Below are 20,339 nucleotides of genomic sequence, written 5' to 3' on the forward strand. Positions count from 1 at the left end.
CTTGGAAAAAATCGTGCACAAAGTAGCACAGATCTTCATAAACACACGCAAAGAAAGTCAGTACGGCAACAAACGCGGGCAGATGGCTGCCCGCCGCACTGGGTGGCATTCTCCGACTGTCCTCACGACGCTGCCCTTCACGGTCCCTCTTACTCATGTGACAGAGTCGGGAGCAGCTTCTAGCCCCAGACAACACGTGTACGGAACACCATGTCCATCCGACCCAATACGCCTGAAGTTAGAGTTGAAAATGGTGGAGAGACCTAAGCCGATTCCCGTGATGGCGCTCCGCCGTACAGGGCCAGCAGCACCGGGCGTGTGAATGTGTGCGGGGATCCCGGGGAGAAAGAGGAAGCGGCCCCTCGGCTGCCCTCACACCGTTTATCAGCAGCCGAAGCGCCCGGCTTCTTGTCGGTACGCCGCCGGTCTGCCCGGTGTAGCCGAGGTAAATCGCTTTGGCCGCCGCCGCCGGACCCCAGACCGCCTCCATAGCGCCCCCTTCAGCCCGAAAACTTTTCTCCCGGAGTGATTTCCTCCGTTTTCACTTCCTGTTTTCGGCTGGAGTCCCTGCGCTCGGCTTCTTTCGTTTCTGCCTCTCTTCTTGTCCTGTTTTCCTCCTTTTTTCCTCCGTTTTTCTCCGGCTCTCTCGTCTCGTCTCCCCCGGCGCTGGATCCTCTTTCCCTGGACGGAGCGCGATGCGCAATTTGGACTTTGGCTCCGGCGGACTTTACGCGGATTTTCCCGTCTTCCCTCACGCTCCGGTTTCTCTTTTTAATTCAGTATAATGTTGACTTCGTCCTGTTCGGCACGTCTGGCTCCGGTTACGACCGCAGAGACTGACTAGCGGGTTAGCCGGCTAGCTGCCTCCATGCCGCCTGCCGCTCCTCGTCGCGCTTTCCCGACTTTTATTTTTAATTTAATTGAACTTTTAGTATTAATTTAATCCTCCCGTCCGGAGTCGCCATGTCCGACCTGCAGCGCCCGGCCCTGTGCTGCTGCCGGAAGGCGCCGGTGGAGGGCGGCCCGAGTCCGTGTCCGGAACGTTGCCAGCGGGTTGATGTCGCCTCGGCGTCCAACTTCCACAGCTTCAGGCTCCGCCACTTCCACCTGGACCTCCGGCTGGACTTCGCCGCCAAGGAGATGTCGGGCCGGCAGGTGCTGGAGCTGGTGCCGCTGCAGGCCGGGGTGCAGACGCTGGTGCTGGACGCGCACCCGTCCCTGCTGGTCCACTCCATAGACTGTACGGTGCCCGGGGCCGCCGGCTCTCCGGACCGCTGCCTGTCGCTCACTTACCGGCTGGACCCCTTTACCGACTACGGCTCGTCTCTAATCATCAGCCTGCCGGCTGCCGTGGTTCGACCGCGGCGGACTTTACAGATCACGGTCCGGTATACCACGACGGACGGACCAGCGGTAGGGCTGTCATGGTGTCGATTATTATGATATTGAACATAATGCTAATCGTAATCATGTTAATAGTGATTATATCGACGGTAATTATATTCACGGGAGCTCGGCTGCCCCTTGGTACGGATCTGTACGTTGTCCCAAACTGGAGTGTGTGTCTGATGCTGAGACCTGAGTTCTGCCTCCCCCCCCAGACCCTCATGTGATTGATCCAGTGCTGTGTGGGAGTGTGAGAGCGAGAGAGAGATGCTGCTGGCTGTACATCCCACCCACATCTCCCTGCCCGATCTGCTATCCAGACCATGGATCCGGTCCTGTACCCTCCATTAAACTCCGGATCTGCTCTGACTGTGACCTCACCCGCAACTCTCCCCCCCTTTTGCAGATATGGTGGCTGGATGCCGGGCTGACATCGGGGCAGACGAGCCCGCTGGTCTTCACACAGGGCCACTCCGTGTGTAACCGCTCCTTCTTCCCCTGCTTCGACACACCGGCTGTCAAGAGCACCTACTCCGCCACGGTCCACGTATGTCCTGCCCTGACGGGCGCTGTCCTTTTCGCGTGCTGGTGTGTCCAGCAGGTCTCCTCTGCTCGGTGTTGTCAGTAACACACCGTCTCTTTGTAGCATTCCCACACATGAGAAACATGCCTGTGCATCGCTCTATGTGGCCTAAACATCACCCCTTGCCCCTTTGTCAGGCTTTCTGAGTGCATTGTTTAAACTGCTTGTATTATGGGTTGGGTTTGGCTTGGGGTGCTATGGCTGCATGCAGATTACTGGTGTATGGGGCCAGATTCCCAGCTTTTTTTAGACTCTGCCATGGACCCCCAGCCACGAAGAAGGCTGCCCTTCATATGCTCTTAAAATGCAGCTCTGTGTGTCAGCTGGATGAAATGTGACCACTAGCTCCCCCTGCAGGTTCCCGAGGGAGTGACGGTGCTTATGAGTTCCTCACACAGTGCCTACTCAGAGCAGGACAGGGCGTTCCAGTTTTCCATGGAGTTCCCTGTCCCGGCCTATCTGGTTGCCTTGGTGGCAGGAGATCTGCAGCCAGCCGACATTGGCCCCCGGTGAGATGGGAGGGGGGTTGTCATGGCGATAGTCGGTCCTAGTGGTTCTTTTCCCAGGGGTAGGAGATCAGTGGAAAGAGTCACTCAGAGTTAACCAGTGGAACAGTTGGCATGGTGGCAACTGGCTCCAGAGAGGGCATCGCCATGGTTACAGGGCTGTTCAAGGACCCCTTGGGAAAATGAGTAGCAGGACAAATGTCCCCTCTCTTGTCCCCTAGGAGCCGTGTGTGGGCAGAGCCCTGCATCCTCACTAGTGCTGTCAGCAAGCTAGGGGGCAGTGTGGAGCGCTGGCTGGCCGTGGCGGAGGGGCTGTTCGGACCCTATGTCTGGGGCAGGTGAGGATGCTGTTAGGTCTGGGTCCCGTCTCCCAATCCAGCTGAGTACCAGATGTTAGTGACTAATGTACAACTGAGACTGATGCCTCGGATTCAAGATCTCCCATGAGTGTCGCTAATAACAGGATCCTCAACACTAGTCAAAGCACTGATTATCTGGTTTGTATTTTGACGTGGCTTTACTTGAGGGTCAGATTTCACACATACACTTTAACAGACACTAAGAGCGAGAGGACACACAAACACTTTGTAATGGAAACATTAATGGGGGTCATGTGTGACTTAGTGGGTAGGACGCTGTGCCTGTAATCAGAAGGTCGCCGGTTCAAATCCCTGGGTCATGCTAGGTACGCTTTGAGCTCCGAAGTCAGAAATTCTGAGTTCTTAGTTGGAAATTTCAGCTGGAACAGCCCCTGGAGTCAGAGTTTCAATTCAGAAAGTCAGAGGAACCTCCGCAACCCCGAACTCAGAATTCAGGTTGGCTGTGCCCTTCATTAACAGAAGGGAAATCTGTAGCAATATGCTGTTTATTAGCACTTACATATAATTTGTGGCTCATTAAATCGGTCGTACGCACAGTACTGTCGAACTGCTATCTGTGCACATGTTGCTACTGTTTTTGTATGCGCGTTATCAACTTATATAGTTAACAATAGCTAAGGATGAACTGGGCTAGAACCGGGGTCTGATTCAGAAGGCATTCCCATCATTCCCAGCTCTGACTTCTGACCTCCGAGAATTGGAATGCAGCATCAGCAGATCTCTGTTAGGCCCTTAACCCCCAGTCACTCAAGGGACTGCTTTTTCAAAAATGTATATAGTCGTGGCCAAAAGTTTTGAGAACTTTTCACAAAGTGTAGATCTTTTTGTCATGTTTCTATGGTATACTGAAGTATAATTGCAATCATTTCATAAGTGTCAAAGGCTTTTATTGGCAATTATGCAAAGAGTCCATATTTGCAGTGTTAGCTCTTCTTTTTCAAGACCTCTGCAATTCGCCCTGCCGTGCTGTCAGTCAACTTCTGGGCCAAATCCTGACTGATAGCAGCCCATTCTTGCATAATCAATGCTTGGAGTTTGTCAGAATTTGTGGATTTTTGTTTGTCCACCCGCCTCTTGAGGATTGACCACAAGTTCTCAATGAGATTATGGTCTGGGGAGTTTCCTGGCCATGGACCCAAAGTCGATGTTTTGTTCCCTGAGCCACTTAGTTATCACTTTTGCCTTATGGCTTATGGTGCTCCATCATGCTGGAAAAGGCATGTTCCTCACCAAACTGTTCTTGGATAGTTGGGAGAAGTTGCTCTCATTCCTTATTCATGGCTGTGTTCATAGACAATTGTGAGTGAGCCCACTCCCTTGGCTGAGAAGCAGCCCCACACATGAATGGTCTCTGGATGCTTTACTGTTTTCATGACTCAGGACTGATGTTTTTCTTGGAGAGAAGTGGCTTCTTTGCTGCCCTTCTTGACACCAGGCCATCCTCCAAAGGTCTTCGCCTCACTGTGCATGCAGATGCACTCGCACCTGCCTGCTGCCATTCCTGAGCAAGCTCTGCACTGGTGGTGCCCCGATCACACAGCTGAATCAACTTTGGGAGACGGTCTTGGTGCTTGCTGGACTTTCTTGGGCTCCCTGAAGCCTTCTTCACAACAACTGAACCTCTCTCCTTGAAGTTCTTGATGATCTGATAAATCTTACTAGCAGCAATGTCCCTTTCTGTCAGGGCTGGAATACAGTGGAAATGGGATTTTTGGGATTAAGTTTATTTTCTCAGCAAAGATGGCAATTAATTGCAATTCATCTGATCACTCTTCATAACATTTGCAAATTGCCATCATAAAAACTGAGGCAGCAGACTTTTGTCAAAATTAATATTTTTGGCATTCTGAAAAACCTTTGGCCACGACTGTAGGTGCTTTCTCACTAAAGTTCAGGAGTCTAGTTCCTAGTTCTGAGTTCCTGGGCCATCTCGACTGGGAACTTTTGTAGTTCTTGGCCACTTTCACGTGTGTTGCTTTCCCACCACACAACAGGAGCTGCGACCTTTATGTTAAATAAGCGTAGGAGACACAAAAAAGGTAGGGTAAACTTTATACATAGTTTCATATGAAACTGCACCATCACTCCAAAACAACGGAGAAATAAGTATTGTTAGTAGTTTTCTTGGTCATTTGGGCAGATCGATCGCATGGTCTGAAAATATGGGACAAATTGTAGTTTATTTTAAAAAAAATTATATAGCCTGCAACGCGTTTCTAATTCATTATTAAATCTGGCCAGCAGATTGATTTTTCATTTTCCAGAGAATGAAAAAAAAACGATGTAATGTCGTCTCGCTAATAAACGCAGGCAAGTTGCACTGCTGGCACCAGTGATATTAGAAGCTTGCCGGTCACTGATCGAACTTTCCTATGCAGAAATATGGAGATGCAAGCAGAGAAGCTATTCATTAATGCATTTAATGTAACAGATACAAAAATAATTCCATTTGCTTAGTTTCTGCTCCATTACTTGTATCTATTTTCCCCGCACTTCTCCGTAACTTCCAAGTTAGAGCCAGTGCTTTGAGACAACCAATCATTTTATCGCTAGAAGCCCCACATAATAGTTCTTGGTCGAGCGAAAAGTACCTAGTCTGGGGTAGGGACTAAAAAAAATAGGGAAAATAAAGGAACTATATCCAAGGAACCAGTTCCTGCGGTGGGAACACAACAGAAGTTCCTGGTGGCAGAAAAAGGTTCTGGTTCCTGAGATGGGAAAGCACCTTGCGTCTCTTTGGATAAAAGCGTTTGCCAAATAAGCGATTATGGAAACGGATTACATGTTCTACTCTAATGGACACTGACTGATTTCTCACACAAATATAGTAGACACTGAGAGTCAGCTTTCACATGCACACTTTTCTCCCAGTTAGGTGCCTCTTACTTTACTGTGGTTTGTTTTGGTCACTGCTCCTGCACTTCTCATGCTCTACACGCCGCTACCCCCCCCCCCCCAGGTATGACATCGTGTTTTTGCCACCCTCCTTCCCTGTCGTTGCCATGGAGAACCCCTGCCTAACTTTCATCATCTCCTCCATCCTGGAGAGCCACGAGTTCCTCCTGATCGACGTCATCCATGAGATCGCCCACGGCTGGTTCGGCAATGCCGTGACCAACGCCACGTGGGAGGAGATGTGGCTCAGCGAAGGACTGGCCACATATGCCCAGAGACGCATCACCACCGAGGCCTACGGTATGCACAGGGCGCGTCAGTGCTGAGGTTCTCAGGAACGGCCCTATCCCGTCTGACCCGTCTGTGCTCCTCAGGTGAGGCTTTCACCTGTCTGGAGACCATGTTCCGTCTGGACGCTCTGCACCGGCAAATGAGGCTTCTAGGAGACACCAACCCAATGAGCAAGCTGCAGGTCAAGTGTGAACCAGGTATTTCAGCCGACGGGTGTCCATGTGCAGTGTGGGCAGCAGGGGGCATAGTCCAATTCCTAGGAGAAGCCTTTCAGTACACAGGAATGCCCCAATAAAATACCAGGTCATGTGACAAGTGTCTCCGTGTCTTAAATAATGATAAACATATTAGCCTGTCTATTTTCTTAGGAGTGAACCCTAGCAGCTTGATGAACCTCTTCACGTATGAAAAAGGCTTTTGCTTTGTGTCCTACTTGTCTCACCTGTGTGGGGACATACAGAGCTTTGACAGCTTCCTGAGGGTAAGTGACACACACACACACACACTGTACATACACCAGTCGCTCTCTTCTCCCCTTCATTCCTCACTAGCTGCTTCCTTTCCTCCTCGCAGAGCTACATTCAGCAGTTCCAGTTCTGCAGCGTGGTGGCAGAGGACCTGCTCAACCTCTTCCTGGGTTTCTTCCCCCAGCTGAAGGAGAGGGAAGGTGAGCCTGGGGTCCAAATGCCTGGAAGATGTGAGATGATGGTGAGTGAGATGGTCACGGTGTGACAGTTCTCTGTCTCACTATAGGGTTGGACTTTGACCGCTGGCTGAATGAATGTGGCCCCCCTCTCTACGAGCCGGACCTCTCCGCGGGGGCGATTCTCACAGAGCCTGTGCAGTGCCTGTGTGAACTTTGGGGGGAGGAGGTCCCCGAACCCCAAGCCATCGCCAGCTTTGACCTGTCCTCCTGGAGCACCTTTCAGACAGTGCTCTTCCTGGACCGCCTCTTGGACCGATCCCCCCTTCCTCAAGGTACACCCCAAAGCCATGTTCCACTTCTCTTCTGTTGCCCCTCCCCTGTACATGTTTGTATCCCTCTACTGACCCCCCCACGCTGGCAAAAATGATCATGTTCAGTGGACATGCGTGCTGTGCCGGCCTTCCTCATCTGTGATTGGCTGTCGTGTGTGTCCCTCAGAAGTGATGACCCGCCTATCGTGCTGCTACTCTGCCCTATTGGACGGCATGAATGCCGAGGTGCAAATTCGCTGGCTGCAGATTGTGGTGCGGAACAGGTTCTACCCAGACCTGCCCCGGGTCCGTAGCTTTCTGCACAAACATGTAAGGGAGACGGCCACAGACTCTTGAAGTGTGTCACACGTGTTATGTATGATGTCGCGTGGTGTGCATGTTTAATACGATAACTGAAAGTGCTTCCCAGCTTGGCTGATTTACTGCATTGGCTAGCAGGAGCTCTTGTCCCCAGTAATAACTAGGGTAATCTATAATCATGAATGTGTGATGATGGATAACTCAATTCTGATGAGCTCTACTTCATCCCCCCCCCCCCCCCCCCCCCCCCCAGACCTCCCGTATGTACACGGTCCCGCTGTACGAGGATCTCTGTGCTGGGGTGATGAAATGCTTCGCTGCGGAGGTCTTCTCTCAGACTCAGGCCAGAATGCACCCCAACCTGCGTCGAACCCTGCAGCAGATCCTGTTCCAGAGCAGCACCCCTCCCAGTGAGACTCCTTTGCCTTTGCTCCCCGTCACCTCCCCTGCACCAGCCCCCACCCCCACGGACATGCCCAGCACGGGCTGCATCTCCTTGCGAAACGTCAACGTGTCTGCCTGACAGAAGACCTGGTCATGTGTCCTGGACCGGGAATCCTGATTGGATGAAACTGGACCAGAATAGTGACACAGACTCGTCCTCCTTTATTTATTGCTCTGTACCTGACACTCGTAGGCTAAACCCTAAAGCTCCTCTGGGTTTCCTTATCACACGTGTTTGGTCACAGTCCCTGGAGAGAGTGTGTGTGCTGTGTTATGCTGGGTCATGCCCAGGAGTGGAAAGCTCATGTTCAGAAAGTACAAATCCAGATCAAAATTTTGTTTCAACCAACCAGTTGAGTATAAAGAGCCACAGTCACAGAGTACTCAACTGATTGGTTGGAACAAAATCATGGTCTGGATTTTTACTTTCAGGACCTGAAATTTCCACCTCTGGCCGTGCTGCTATTAGGACGTGGGCTTCCTGTTATAGAATGGGACCGAGTGTCATGGACCACTTTACAGTCTGTTGTTAAGGGTGGAGGGAGGTGGCAATTATGGTACTTCAGTCTAGCAGGGGATCTTCATACATGGCAGTTTTAGCTAAAAGAAATTGACTGACCCTTTTCTTCTGGTAAACACTACACTGTGCCTTGGGTAACTAGAACATTGATGTATATTAACATGGGGATCAAGCCACGGAATTCTGACCACCTTAGTGCCTTTTGGACCCAGATCACTGTGAAGCTACGCTCCTGTTCTCCTGTAAGCACAGGCCTCCTGTGTCACATGGCAATTGAGTGGATGATGAAAATGTAGCTTTTTATGATGGGGGAGAGCGGAGTCAAGTTATATTAGGAGAAAGTGAAAGCTTCTGAATCCAGTAATGTCCTTAATTCTATTTCTTTTGTGGAATAATGTCAGGAATGAAGGTTATATTGAGCTGCTGTGCTACTAACCCCCCCCCCCCCCAGCCTGAGGATCCTCCGGTCCATCTCTTGTTGATTTGCACAAAGGGCAACACCAGCACGTTTTGGCTGTGTTCATATAATTAAACAGGATTGCCGTGTATTGGGCGCCATGTGTGATATCTCTACACAAACACACTGTCCATCGTCTGTGCCCTTCTCCCAGCACAGACAGAGGCTTGTGCAATGAGATCGTATATCTCTCCTATTAGCATGAGTGGCAGACAAGCCACAAGCTAACAGAGCGTATGCATTTGGGGTGATTAACACCGAGGGCGGCTGCTCTTTGCGCAAGTGACGCTGCCTCAAAGCTGGACGGGTATCAGTCTGCATTCAGCACAACATCCGTGCAAGCCAAGGGTGGCCAATCTTATCCGCAAAGGGCTAGTGTGTATGGTTTTTGGGGTAATCTTTAGGTCAGCTGTCCAAACCCAAGTGTGAGGATTCTTCAGCCAATCAGTACACTAATTAGTAATCAATTAGGGAGTTGCAGCGAAAACCTGAATACCCAGCGGCCCTTTCTAGATAAAATTGGTCACCCCTGTCTAAGGCGATTTAATGTTCCAGCACGTTTAATCGAGATCTGGCGACACCATTGCTGGAGGACATGGCAGAGGCAGTTTGTTTAGAAAGAAGAGTTTCTTTCTTTTTTTTTTTTATAACCCAGATGTCATTATGCCTGTGAATTATACGGAATGATGTTGCTCTGCGAAACAGAGTGGCCTGTCCTGGCGGTCCGGTACTGTCGATATTACTGAATTCACAATGACCGATTGCCTTTTCGAACCGGTCGAGTTGGGGATTGGAGTGAAGAGAAGGGGGCCCGGCCGTGCGTGTCCGGCAGGGGGCGCAGTCACTCCGTTCAGCCGTAACGTTAAGGCAAGGGAGCACAGGGACCCATCCCCCCCGGCTCCAAGGGGTCAGCACGGGAGAGTCGATGCTTTCCAAAGCTCTGCGTGGTTCTGTCCAAAATCGCCAGCGCCACGAGTCTGTGAGACCGCACCGTGTCAGTCAGAGCCGGGTGTCTTCGCCTGCAGCGATCCCTGACAGTCTGTAGCGGAGTCTCCCACCGCGGGTCGGCGTGGTTCTCCCGAACCGGCCCCAACCGAAGCGGACCGGGTCGCTGCGCGTTTCCTCCTCCGCCTGTAGAGGGAGTTCCTGGGAAGACTCGCAGAGCTGAAGACTGACGGACAGACAGCTGCTGGGGGAGAGGGGCAGGCAGAGCCCGCCGCCGGACCGCCGCCTGGGGAATAGAGCGTCCCTCCTCCACCGCGGCGGAGACAAAGAGACGCGGAGGCAGTGCTTTGGCTAAACTGGAGAGAAGGAGGCCGGCGGCGGTGAAGCTGAGCAGGAACCGGCGCCGGGCTGCCGACTGCCGCCACCCTGGGCTGAATGCGCCGGGCCTGCGCCTCCCCAGCAAGCCGCCATGGGGGAAACAAAAATTATCTACCACCTCGACGAGCAGGAGACCCCCTACCTGGTGAAGCTGCCCGTCGCGGCCGACCGGGTCACTCTGGCGGACTTTAAAAATGTCCTTAACAAGCCCAACTACAAATTCTTCTTCAAGTCCATGGACGATGATTTCGGGTAAGACCGCGTCCCGTCTTTGTCCGACGCGGGGCGCCCCGGCCCGGGACGGCGGGCACAGCAGATGCGGGACAGACGCCGGGCCGGAGGGGGGCCCGGGCCTGCGGGAGCCGAGCTGGGGGGACGCGGGTCGCGACACTCCTTCGCTCACTGGAAAATAATATGCCGCTTTTGTCCTGCCTCCATTTTACAAATGCGGGGAATCCTGGCAGCGATTACTGACGATTCAGCTTTTTGTAATAAAATGGTAAAGCAGAAATAAAGGCTGCTTCTGCGGGGGGGGCGGGTTGGCCCGGGACACTGAGACGGGCCGGGGAAGGGCAGCTGCCGTAGGTGCTTTACACCGGGGCGGACCAGGTCCGGCTCAGTCAGCAGGGTTGTTCCGGAGCTCTGCCCCCGTCTGCTAGCCGCCCCGGGCCCTCGGATTTCGGCCGAACTGCAGGCCGGGCTTAAGAGTGAAAATGGCGGACGGGGGGGGGGGGCGGAGGGCCGAGCGGTCCTTTTGTCCTGTGGGTTTCTCACAGGCCGGTTCCGTTTTGTCCGGATCACTGCGGACGGGCTGGCGGCCCCCGGGCCCTGTATCTGTCAGTATCTCAAACGGGAATAAAGACTAAAGTGGACAGCACTTTATCCCGTCCCGTCAACCGGGCCGATGCACTTCGGACCCGGACGCTGTCAGGCCGCTTTCCGAGGAGGGTATCGGGGGGTGTCCTACATTGTTATGATAACGAAGCCAAACAAAAAGCTGTCATTTCACTTCTTACTTTTCCTTTACAGAACACAACCCCCACCCCCCCCGACGTAGATGTAAACAATGACCAGAGCTCTCCTATTAATCGTCCTTAACACACAAGCCGTGTCCTCTCTCTCCCGTAAACACACCCATACCATTTGCCTCTACCCAGAATTTGGGGTAATTACCGATTATGGACTACAGAAAACCAAATTAAACTGCACGGGTAATTTTAAAGGTGGATTTCCATGAATAAGTCCCTTGCTTCACTGGATTAGGGAGTAAAGGGCTCTGTGTGTGCACCTTTTGCTGACAAAGTGGAGTCTTCACTGGTTGGCTCAGCCACTGTCTCTGGGCTCGTTTGTGAGGGACAGTGGAGGAGAGTAGGCTCTCCGGGGTGCGGAATCTCAAGCTCTCTTCCTCCACTCCAGCAGACGTTCCTGAAGCTGGGCACCCCTGTGTTTCTGGGGGTATGCACTGACTGGTTTCAGGCAGCAGTCTTTGGTGGCCGGTAGTGGAGGGCCGGTGGGTTGTCTTTGGGAACAGATTGGGTCGTCTTCTGCAGCAACACTTGGGTTTCCTGACAGTGACTGACTCCCTCGTCTTTGCTTTAATAATGCTTCCTTTAAGGAGGCTGACCTACTTTTTTTGCCCCTGTATTTTCTGGGTGTGTGTGAGTGAGCAAGAGAGAGAGAGTAAGAGATCCTGCTTAGGTGCCCTAACTGTGGAAAGTGTGCTTGCCTTAAAACAGGACCCCACTTGCCTTTGTTCCTGCATAATGCTGGCCTGGGTAATGTCAGCATTTACACCTTACAGGACCTTGTTTAGTTAGTGGTCAGGTGGTTTACTCCCCCATTGGGAGGGGGTTGATGTGACTCGAGCTGTAGTCTACATAACCTTAGCTGCCAGTCTGACCTGGGCACTGAAGATCACCATCCTGCTGTCCCCTGTAGCTCTGCCTGGAGAATGTTTATGTAGGATTTAGGGGGATTACATACCCTTAATATTTTGAAGAATTTCCTTCTGGGATTAAGTTTATCACCTTATTTTTACATGTAACCCACAGCAAATGGCATCAGAATGCTGTTGTATTTTTTGCTCGCCATTTGTTTTTCTCATGAGCTTGACTGTTATATCTATTTTGACACTCCAAAGTGTTCATGAGAAACTTAAGATCTGTTTGGGATGTGGGCATCTCTTCTGGGTGATAAAAGGCTTATAACCGTCTAACAGGCCCCACTCCACACAGATTGCTTTCAGGCCATAAATTTCACATTCCGTACATCATGCAGATTGCTCTAGCATCAGCTCAGTTCCATTCTCAAAATTACTGTGCTTATTTACTTCACTATTGAGTCATAAATATAACTGATTTCAACATAGGGTCACATGAAGCCTACCTCAGAAAACACAAGGCTGGGAACACCCTGGGTGCATAGGGGACATGCAGAGGGCAGGCGATGTACAGCCGCAGACACACAGCTAAACCACGTGCTTTTGGACTGGAAAGAACTGCAGTGTGAGCACTCTTCACGCAAAGTTATGGCTGGCTGAAGCTGGAGTAGTGAAGCCGCGGGCTGCTCCTCTTTCTGAAGCAAATACAGATCATTTTGAAGGCACTGTGTCATCAGCTGACTGCTTTCATATGTTTATCATTTAGGCACATGATTTACTGTAACATTGTTTCATGAACTCAAAGCCAGCATGGTCATGGCAAAGAGAACAGAATGAATAGAGGGAAGCCAGGGGTTCCTCCTATCTTTTTCTCACTTGGGAGATATTTTGCAGAATGTAGGGCGAGGCCCTGCTTCTGTCCACATGGTATTTATTTTTTTAATGTCTTCTCCCATGTCGCTCCTGCGCACTGTTGGGAGGTTTAGCAATCAGGTCTGATTGGACACTGACAGGGTCACCTGACAGGAGGGGCGCGTTTCCTGCAGGCTGTCTGGCTAAAGGGTGCCTCTGTTTTTTTTAAGGCAACATTGTGGGACAATGAATATGGCTGCTTCCTGTGTGTGTCCCATGTGTAAGGGTGGCTTCCTCTGTATGTGTGTTTGTGTGTGTGTGTGTGTGTGTGTGTGGGGGGCATGTTTTGTCCATGTGTCTCCTGATAACCAAAGACACACTCTGACTTGATGAACCTGTTTCATATTTTCTACAGTATTGGAATCTATTAAAAATATAAAGCATTTGAATAATGATCCAGTTACATGTCGCCATATTGGCCAGTGTTTTAATGAGCGCCATTATTCTGTGTCCCCCATTGGCATTGAGCTTGGGGGCGGTGCCTCTTCTGAGAGTGACTGGGGGTTTGACTGCCTGACTGACAGGACTGTCTGTTTATAATGTGAGTGATGTTTATTTCCTTTGTTTGTGTGAATCCACTGTGTTGGTGGTAAGAAACACAAGCGTGTGTGTGTGTGTGGGTGGGAGAAGTGTGACTTATCTGTCCATTCCTCAGGGTGGTGAAGGAGGAGATCTCCGATGACAACGCCAGGCTGCCTTGCTTCAATGGCCGAGTCGTGTGCTGGGTGAGCGCCCTCTGCTGGTCACCACTATTTGTGTACTTTTGAAGTCTGTGTGGGCTGGTGGGCCAGACAAACATAGCATAAGAATCAGTTTACTGGCCAGGTACAACTACATGTACTGGGAATTTGCTCTGGCAGTACTGGTGCATACATTCACAGACAACATAGAACATAAGAAAACAATCCAGGTATGCACAATTTAAAAAGAATAAAAACCCATATTCAAAACATTAACACGGGGGGATTAGATAAAAGGATTAAAAAGATGTTACCTATCATACTAGTCCTTCAGGATTCTGAAGCAGAAAACTGGTGACCCCTGGTGTCCAGAATGTGCGCTTTGCTGCTAGGTCTGGTCCCCAGTGAGTGCCTTGATACTGTGTGAAGAGGGAGCAGTCATCTTTAAAGCCAGATTAAATTACTGCACTGCAGTCATAGGATCTGCGTGAAAGCTCCATAAATATCCCAGGCTGACAAGAAGATCAAATCAGGCAAAAGTGGCAAAGTCCCGTTGCTTGCTAGCTGAATAGCACGTGGCCCCCCGCTTCACCCCATCTGAATGTCCGCACAGCTCTGCTCCTGCGGCTTGTCTGTCTTTACTGACCTTAACATGAGTTTTTTTGGTATTTTGCACATATTTCTTTGTGTGTTCTGTCATAATGGTTATGACCACCCTGCTTCCGGTCTGCCTTTGGCCACTCGGTCTACGGAGCCGTACCCTCATATCCTTGTCAGTACAGGCATGGGTGTGTTCGGTGCTCCTTGCGCGCTGTGTGAGACCGTGCTGCTCCGCCTCACTGTGTCATGTTCTCTCTGTGCTCAGCTGGTGTCTGCGGATGGTGCACAGTCAGACGGTGGCTCTGTGTGTGCTGACAGCCAATTGGACCTGCCCCCTCCCTTGGAGCGCACCGGGGGCATCGGGGACTCCAGGCCTCCATCGTTCCAGTCAGTGTTTTCCGCTTCTGCGTATATATATATGTCCCCTGACTACAGTAGTCCCATCTCCATCCATCCTGCAGCACAGGTCTGCCACAGGCTGCGCTGTGTCTGGCTCCTGTCTACTTGCCAATGTCCGTTGTGAAGGGTCTGGGCAGGTCCAGTTCTCCTGTGCTAAGCATGCACCATCTATCCCTCTAGTGGAGAAGTGTGAACACTGCAGCGGCAGCTTGCTCGGCCTGTCACATCGCAGTACAGACGGTCCTCTACTTTCGAACTTTCAGACATACGAACGAAGAGGACTGTAAGTCCAAACTGTGTTCTTTGGGCTCCCGTTTCCTGTCCGCAACATCAATTTTTTTTTTCCTGCACGCCAGTTCCGCCTAGTACAGCGCAGCAGCGTAGCTGGCGTACTCCCAGCATCCTAGTTCTTTGTACTTGCGTATAACCTTAAAATGATGTTGAATAACGACTTACGAACATTCCAAGTTACGAAGCGGCTGTTTGGGACGTATCTCGTTCGCAAGTAGAGGAGCGTCTGTATGTCCGAATGAGACCAAAGCAGACCTCAGATCCCTGGATTGTTTTATTCTGCTTGTTTTTTTTCCCACCGCAACCCAAAGAAAGATCTTCAGTGTCATGACTGGGGGGGGGGGGGGGTGGGGGTTTGCGGTTCTCTTATTAAAGCAGGAGCAGGATGGAAGTGCGTAATTCGGAAGCTTGCAACGTGATGAGATTCTCGTATAAACTGAAATACATTAAGGTGATATATAATTTAAACACGTGATATTTTTGTTGTGCCATTTCATTAATTTTAGATGGAAAATCCTATATATAGTCACTTGGAATATTAATGGCTACAGACTGAAAATGCAGAGCTGCTTGTTGGACTAACTGGACATTTTATACACCTGCCAAGCAGATTGGGACTTGATCCCATAATTTATATGTGCGGTATGCGAGCGTTTATGGGAAGAATGACAGTGCTTTATGCAAATCTGGAATACAGCTGCAGACTAGCCTTGTTGGAAAAGCTCAGCACTAAGGCGTCTGGTAATCCTGGTGCTGTGACCTGTGTGTATCAAAGGGTTTGTACAGTAACTGGATCTTAATAAAGGCAGCTTGCTGATTGATACCCACCCTGCCCTGCCCCCAGTGCCAATGCTGCAGCCAGTCAGGACAACCTGGACAATGAGACAGAGACGGACTCGGTGGCGTGCGTGCGGCGAGAGCGGGAGAGGCCTCGCCGGAGGGACACGGGTGAGCACGCTGGGTGGGGCTGTCCGCGGTCTCCGCTTTCCGCTTCTTTAATTACTTCTATACATGCAGTTATAGTCAAACGTTTCGACATGCCAAGCCAAAGACAGTTGGGGAAGCATTCCAGAAGGCCATCTTATGAAACTAGGGTAGAGGAGATACCAGGGTCAGCCAGTCCCTGGAACAATTGGGGTTAAGGGCCTTGCTTAAGGGCCCAATGGTGCGATCTCTGTGCTGAACATGGGATTTGAACCAGGAACCTTCTGAGTCCCATCCCACGGAATTTTGATGCTTTGTATAATTATTCTAAAATTTAGATAATAGTAGAAATGAACCATTCTATTGGTAGTTGTATCCAATTAACTGGAACTGTATCTGAGTTTTAAACCCTGCCCCCTGCACTCCAGGTGGTCGCATGAATGGACACTCGCAGCGGGCGGAGATGGGGGGCTATGAGAGCTCCTCCACCCTGATGAGCAGTGAGCTGGACACCACCAGCTTCGTGGACTCGGAGGAGGAGGACGCAGCCAGCAGGTGAATGCGGGCGATCCGCTAACAGCCACCCGCTGGCACCTGGTCGCCCGCTCTCACACGGTACCCCCATCCCCCCCCCCGCTCCAGGTTCAGCAGCTCCACTGAACAGAGCAGCTCCTCCCGCCTGATGCGGCGGCATCGCCGTCGGCGGCGGAAACCCAAAACCCCCCGCATGGAAAGGGTAAGAGCATGAAGGGCCAATCAGAGAGGAGGGGGCGTGTTTGTTGCTTGCATGGGCCCGCCCACTCATTCCTCTCTCTCTTTCTAGTCATCGTCCTTCAGCAGCATCACTGATTCCACCATGTCTCTGAACATCATCACAGTCACCTTAAACATGGGTAAGCGTCTTAAGCTCTAAGGGGCAGTGCTGTTAAACGCTGTCTGAAACAATCACTGAACAATAAATGTTAAAGGCTGTGGACTCACTTTCCCGCACAGTCAGTCCCTTGAAGTGTGCTGACACCTTGTGTCCTGGAGTGGAATTGCAAGAGGCAGGCACAAGTCTGTCATAGACTGTCGTATGAGGAGAATAATTGACTGAAAGCACTGTGAGTGAGTGAGCAGGGCGCTGGGTCTCTGCAGAGAAGTACAACTTCCTGGGCATCAGCATCGTGGGGCAGAGCAACGAACGAGGAGACGGGGGCATCTACATCGGCTCCATCATGAAGGGGGGAGCGGTGGCGGCGGACGGCCGCATCGAGCCCGGGGACATGCTCCTGCAGGTGTGTGTGCATGCATGGGGAGGGGGGGGGTGTGTCACAGAGCCATCCACCGTCACAGCCCTCGCTATTCCGATACCCTCCCCAGGTGAATGACATTAACTTCGAGAACATGAGCAACGACGACGCGGTGAGGGTACTGCGGGAGATAGTGCACAAGCCGGGGTGAGTGCCGGGGGTGGGGGTGGCCATGGTCCTGGCAGCAGGGGGCGCCCTGCTGACGCTCTGCCTCTCTCTCTCTCTCTCTCTCGCTGCAGTCCCATCACGCTGACTGTGGCTAAGTGCTGGGACCCAAGTCCTAGGGGCTGCTTCACCCTCCCCCGCAGTGAGTGTCACCTCCATGCAGCCTTTTCAAACAGCTCCAGCTCCCTTTCAGTGATGTAAATTAGTCCCTGAAGTCAAACCCACCATCACAGCCACGCCTCCTTCACTCACCCCCCCCCCCCCCCCCTTCCTTCCAGGTGAGCCAATCCGGCCCATTGACCCGGCCGCCTGGGTGTCCCACACCGCCGCCATGACAGGAGCATACCCCGTCTACGGCATGAGCCCTTCCATGAGCACCATCACGTCCACCAGCTCCTCCATCACCAGCTCCATCCCTGAGACGGAGCGTAAGTCGCCGGCCCGCTGACGTTCTCCTCGGAAACCTCCGTCTTTCCCCTGGCTGATTCTGCACGCGCTTGGCTGTTCTTGCCAGGCTTCGACGACTTCCACCTGTCCATCCACAGTGACATGGCAACTGTTGCCAAGGCGATGGCCTCCCCTGAGTCAGGGCTGGAAGTGCGGGACAGGATGTGGCTGAAGATCACCATCCCGAACGCCTTCATCGGTACAGTGTGTCGGCACCCCCCACAGGCACAGTGAGTCCTCGTCCCTTAAATGCTGTTTACTGAAACGCCGGTCTTGGGATCCAGGATCGGACGTGGTTGACTGGCTGTTCCGCCACGTGGAGGGCTTCACCGACCGCCGCGAGGCACGCAAATACGCCAGCAACCTGCTGAAGGCCGGCTACATCCGCCACACTGTCAACAAGATCACCTTCTCTGAACAGTGCTACTACATCTTTGGGGACCTTTGTGGCAGTGAGTAACCTGTCCCGCTCCTCTGGTGTCTCGTGACAGCTGTCGCTCCCTCACTCTTACTCCTCTTATTTTTTGTGCTCATGTGATGTCACTGCAGCAAGCTGAGCCGTGTGTAATCCATCTGTTTATATGCTCCTCACCAGACATGGCCCACCTCTCCCTGCAAGAGCAAGACGGCTCCAGTGGAACGTCAGACCAGGACACTCTGGCCCCGCTCCCCGTACCTGGGGCGGTGCCCTGGCCCCTGGCTTTTCCCTACCAGTACCCCATCCCGCAGCCCTACAGCCCCCACCCCGCACTGGAGCCCTACGGATTTCCCGCAGTGGGGGGCAGTGCCGGCAGCCAGCCAAGCGAAGGTGAGATGCGGGCCGGCCAGTCGGCGGGCTAACGCGCGCTCCAGCAGCCATGACACTGTCCTCCTCCTGCCTCCACAGGGAGCCGTAGCAGTGGCTCGAATCGCAGTGGCAGCAAAAAGGATACGAAGCCGGGACCAGGAGCGGCGGAGTCCAAATCGGGCGGCAGTGGCAGTGAGTCGGAGCCTCGGCGAGAGAGGGCGCCCAGCGAGCGCTCCGCAGCGCCTCCCAGTGAGCACAGCGTGCGCAGCGCCCATTCCCACGCTCACAGTCTGGCGTACGGCCCTCCTGGCCTGCCCCCACAGCCCCCGTCGGCAGTCTCCCTAGCCCCCCCTGGATCCCCCCCCGGCCGTGATCTGGCCTCCGTGCCCCCTGAGCTGACAGCCTCACGCCAATCCTTCCGCATGGCCATGGGCAATCCAAGCGAGTTCTTTGTGGATGTCATGTGATCAGTGTCAGCTGACTAGAGGGCCTGTCTCATTCGTGCTGAGAGATGGGGGTGTGAGGAAAAAGGTGCGATGGGAGAGGGGGGGTGAGAGATGGATGGAGCGTTACAATGGCCGTCTGTGCCGCTGCCCCCTTCCCATCATCCCCGGCTGCAGCTTGTTGCTGCTACTTTCTTCAGTGAAGAACAAAAAAAAAGCAGCTCTTGTCTTTGTTTTCCCAAGAACCTCTTTCCGAAGTTCTGCGTCCTTCCCGCCAAACACTCTGTCCTGTGTGCCCCCTAGCCTTTGTCATGTCCCTTGTCCTTTTGTCTCCTGTCCCTGCTCCTCCTGGGTGTCACTTTATAAGGAGAAAGCAGAGTTCACTTTTCATTTCTAACGGACTGAATGTGATGCGTTTCATGACCGATTAAACACAACAATACCGTGGATATAAGCCAAGCTGACTGGTTTACTTTTTACCGTTTTCTTTATTTTTCCATAAAAATGTTAGGGGTGAGAGGAAGATGTTCTGAGTAAAGGTGACTGTGTTTGATCTGCTCTGAAGACCTGGATTAATTGAATTGGAGAGGGTAGTGGTTCTTTCTGATGATATGACCAAGTCTTTTCTGGGCTGACTGAGGTACTATTAACAGCTTTTTCTGCTAACCAGCAGTGAGTTGCCATGGTAATGTGCCATCAGGCAGCTGTGTAGGGTGTGAGTGATGTTGTCCGGCCCACAGTGGAGATGTGGCCTTCACACGCCACATGCATGTGGAGTAACGGAGAAACGCGAACACGCAGACTGACGGCGGGAGCAAGCTGGTGAATGCCAGACTTCTCCTTTCCCCTCTCGGCACATTTCAGAGGTTTTACTGTTTCTTTCTGCATACTTCATTATTAACATAAAAATTCTGTATTCAGTTTCTCATTTGTAACATTAAGCCTTTCTGCATTTTTGTCCTGACTACATTTATCTTTGGTTTTTAATAATTAGCAGATAATGTATAGCGACAAACATCCGATTTCATACATACTGTACTGTATGCTGTTTTATGGAAAAATGTTTTTATTTATAAACATAGTTTTATTGCCTAAAATTACCGTGTTTGTGTGACTTTCTTTTTTCCAGTTTTGACGGTAGATTCTGACTTAAGGCCTAATCCAGTGATTTAATTTTAATTATGGAGGCAGCTGTACCTTCCCGTGAGAAATCTAAAGTGTCAGGATGGTAGATGAACCAGTACTATGTATGAATATTAAATTTCTACTGATTTTGAGCTCCTCCGACGGCCGTATTTCTAGCCGTCCATAATCTAACAGTGCAGCGTCGGCCCCTTCGGTAGGGGTAAGTAGGGCATGTCGGCTGGTCCATGTAAAATTAATTACGGATACGGCAATATGCCCCTTTGTTTGCATTTCTTTTAGCTACATACCGAATACAGTCCCGTTAAATCTGA

General features: G+C 51.7%; 2 protein-coding genes across 4 annotated transcripts; both read left to right on the forward strand.

Moving 5' to 3' along the window:
* Positions 1 to 177: 177 nt before the first annotated feature.
* Positions 178 to 8,831, forward strand: rnpepl1 (arginyl aminopeptidase like 1). Of its 3 annotated transcripts, none has more exons than XM_023822009.2 (11): positions 180 to 1,413; positions 1,793 to 1,933; positions 2,327 to 2,478; positions 2,697 to 2,813; positions 5,815 to 6,050; positions 6,125 to 6,238; positions 6,410 to 6,522; positions 6,615 to 6,708; positions 6,795 to 7,019; positions 7,189 to 7,328; positions 7,573 to 8,831. In XM_023822009.2, the coding sequence occupies exons 1-11, from the start codon at positions 964 to 966 to the stop codon at positions 7,840 to 7,842; spliced, it is 2,052 nt and encodes a 683-aa protein (XP_023677777.2). In that variant the 5' UTR covers positions 180 to 963; the 3' UTR covers positions 7,843 to 8,831. The 3 variants fall into 3 exon arrangements, with proteins under 3 accessions (XP_023677786.1, XP_023677777.2, XP_023677767.2); XM_023821999.2 differs by having other exon boundaries at positions 184 to 1,413; positions 7,186 to 7,328; XM_023822018.2 differs by lacking the exon at positions 7,189 to 7,328 and having other exon boundaries at positions 178 to 1,413.
* Positions 8,832 to 9,297: 466 nt separating this feature from the next.
* dvl3b (dishevelled segment polarity protein 3b) lies at positions 9,298 to 19,979 on the forward strand. The gene is made up of 15 exons (XM_023821990.2): positions 9,298 to 10,315; positions 13,510 to 13,579; positions 14,400 to 14,521; positions 15,669 to 15,772; positions 16,177 to 16,303; positions 16,391 to 16,484; positions 16,572 to 16,641; positions 16,886 to 17,025; positions 17,111 to 17,187; positions 17,280 to 17,347; positions 17,484 to 17,633; positions 17,720 to 17,851; positions 17,937 to 18,104; positions 18,248 to 18,460; positions 18,539 to 19,979. The coding sequence occupies exons 1-15, from the start codon at positions 10,155 to 10,157 to the stop codon at positions 18,904 to 18,906; spliced, it is 2,064 nt and encodes a 687-aa protein (XP_023677758.1). The 5' UTR covers positions 9,298 to 10,154; the 3' UTR covers positions 18,907 to 19,979.
* The last annotated feature ends 360 nt before the right edge of the window (positions 19,980 to 20,339 follow it).

This window comes from Paramormyrops kingsleyae, chromosome 17 (genome assembly GCF_048594095.1).
Source record: "Paramormyrops kingsleyae isolate MSU_618 chromosome 17, PKINGS_0.4, whole genome shotgun sequence".
Classification (NCBI taxonomy): domain Eukaryota; kingdom Metazoa; phylum Chordata; class Actinopteri; order Osteoglossiformes; family Mormyridae; genus Paramormyrops; species Paramormyrops kingsleyae.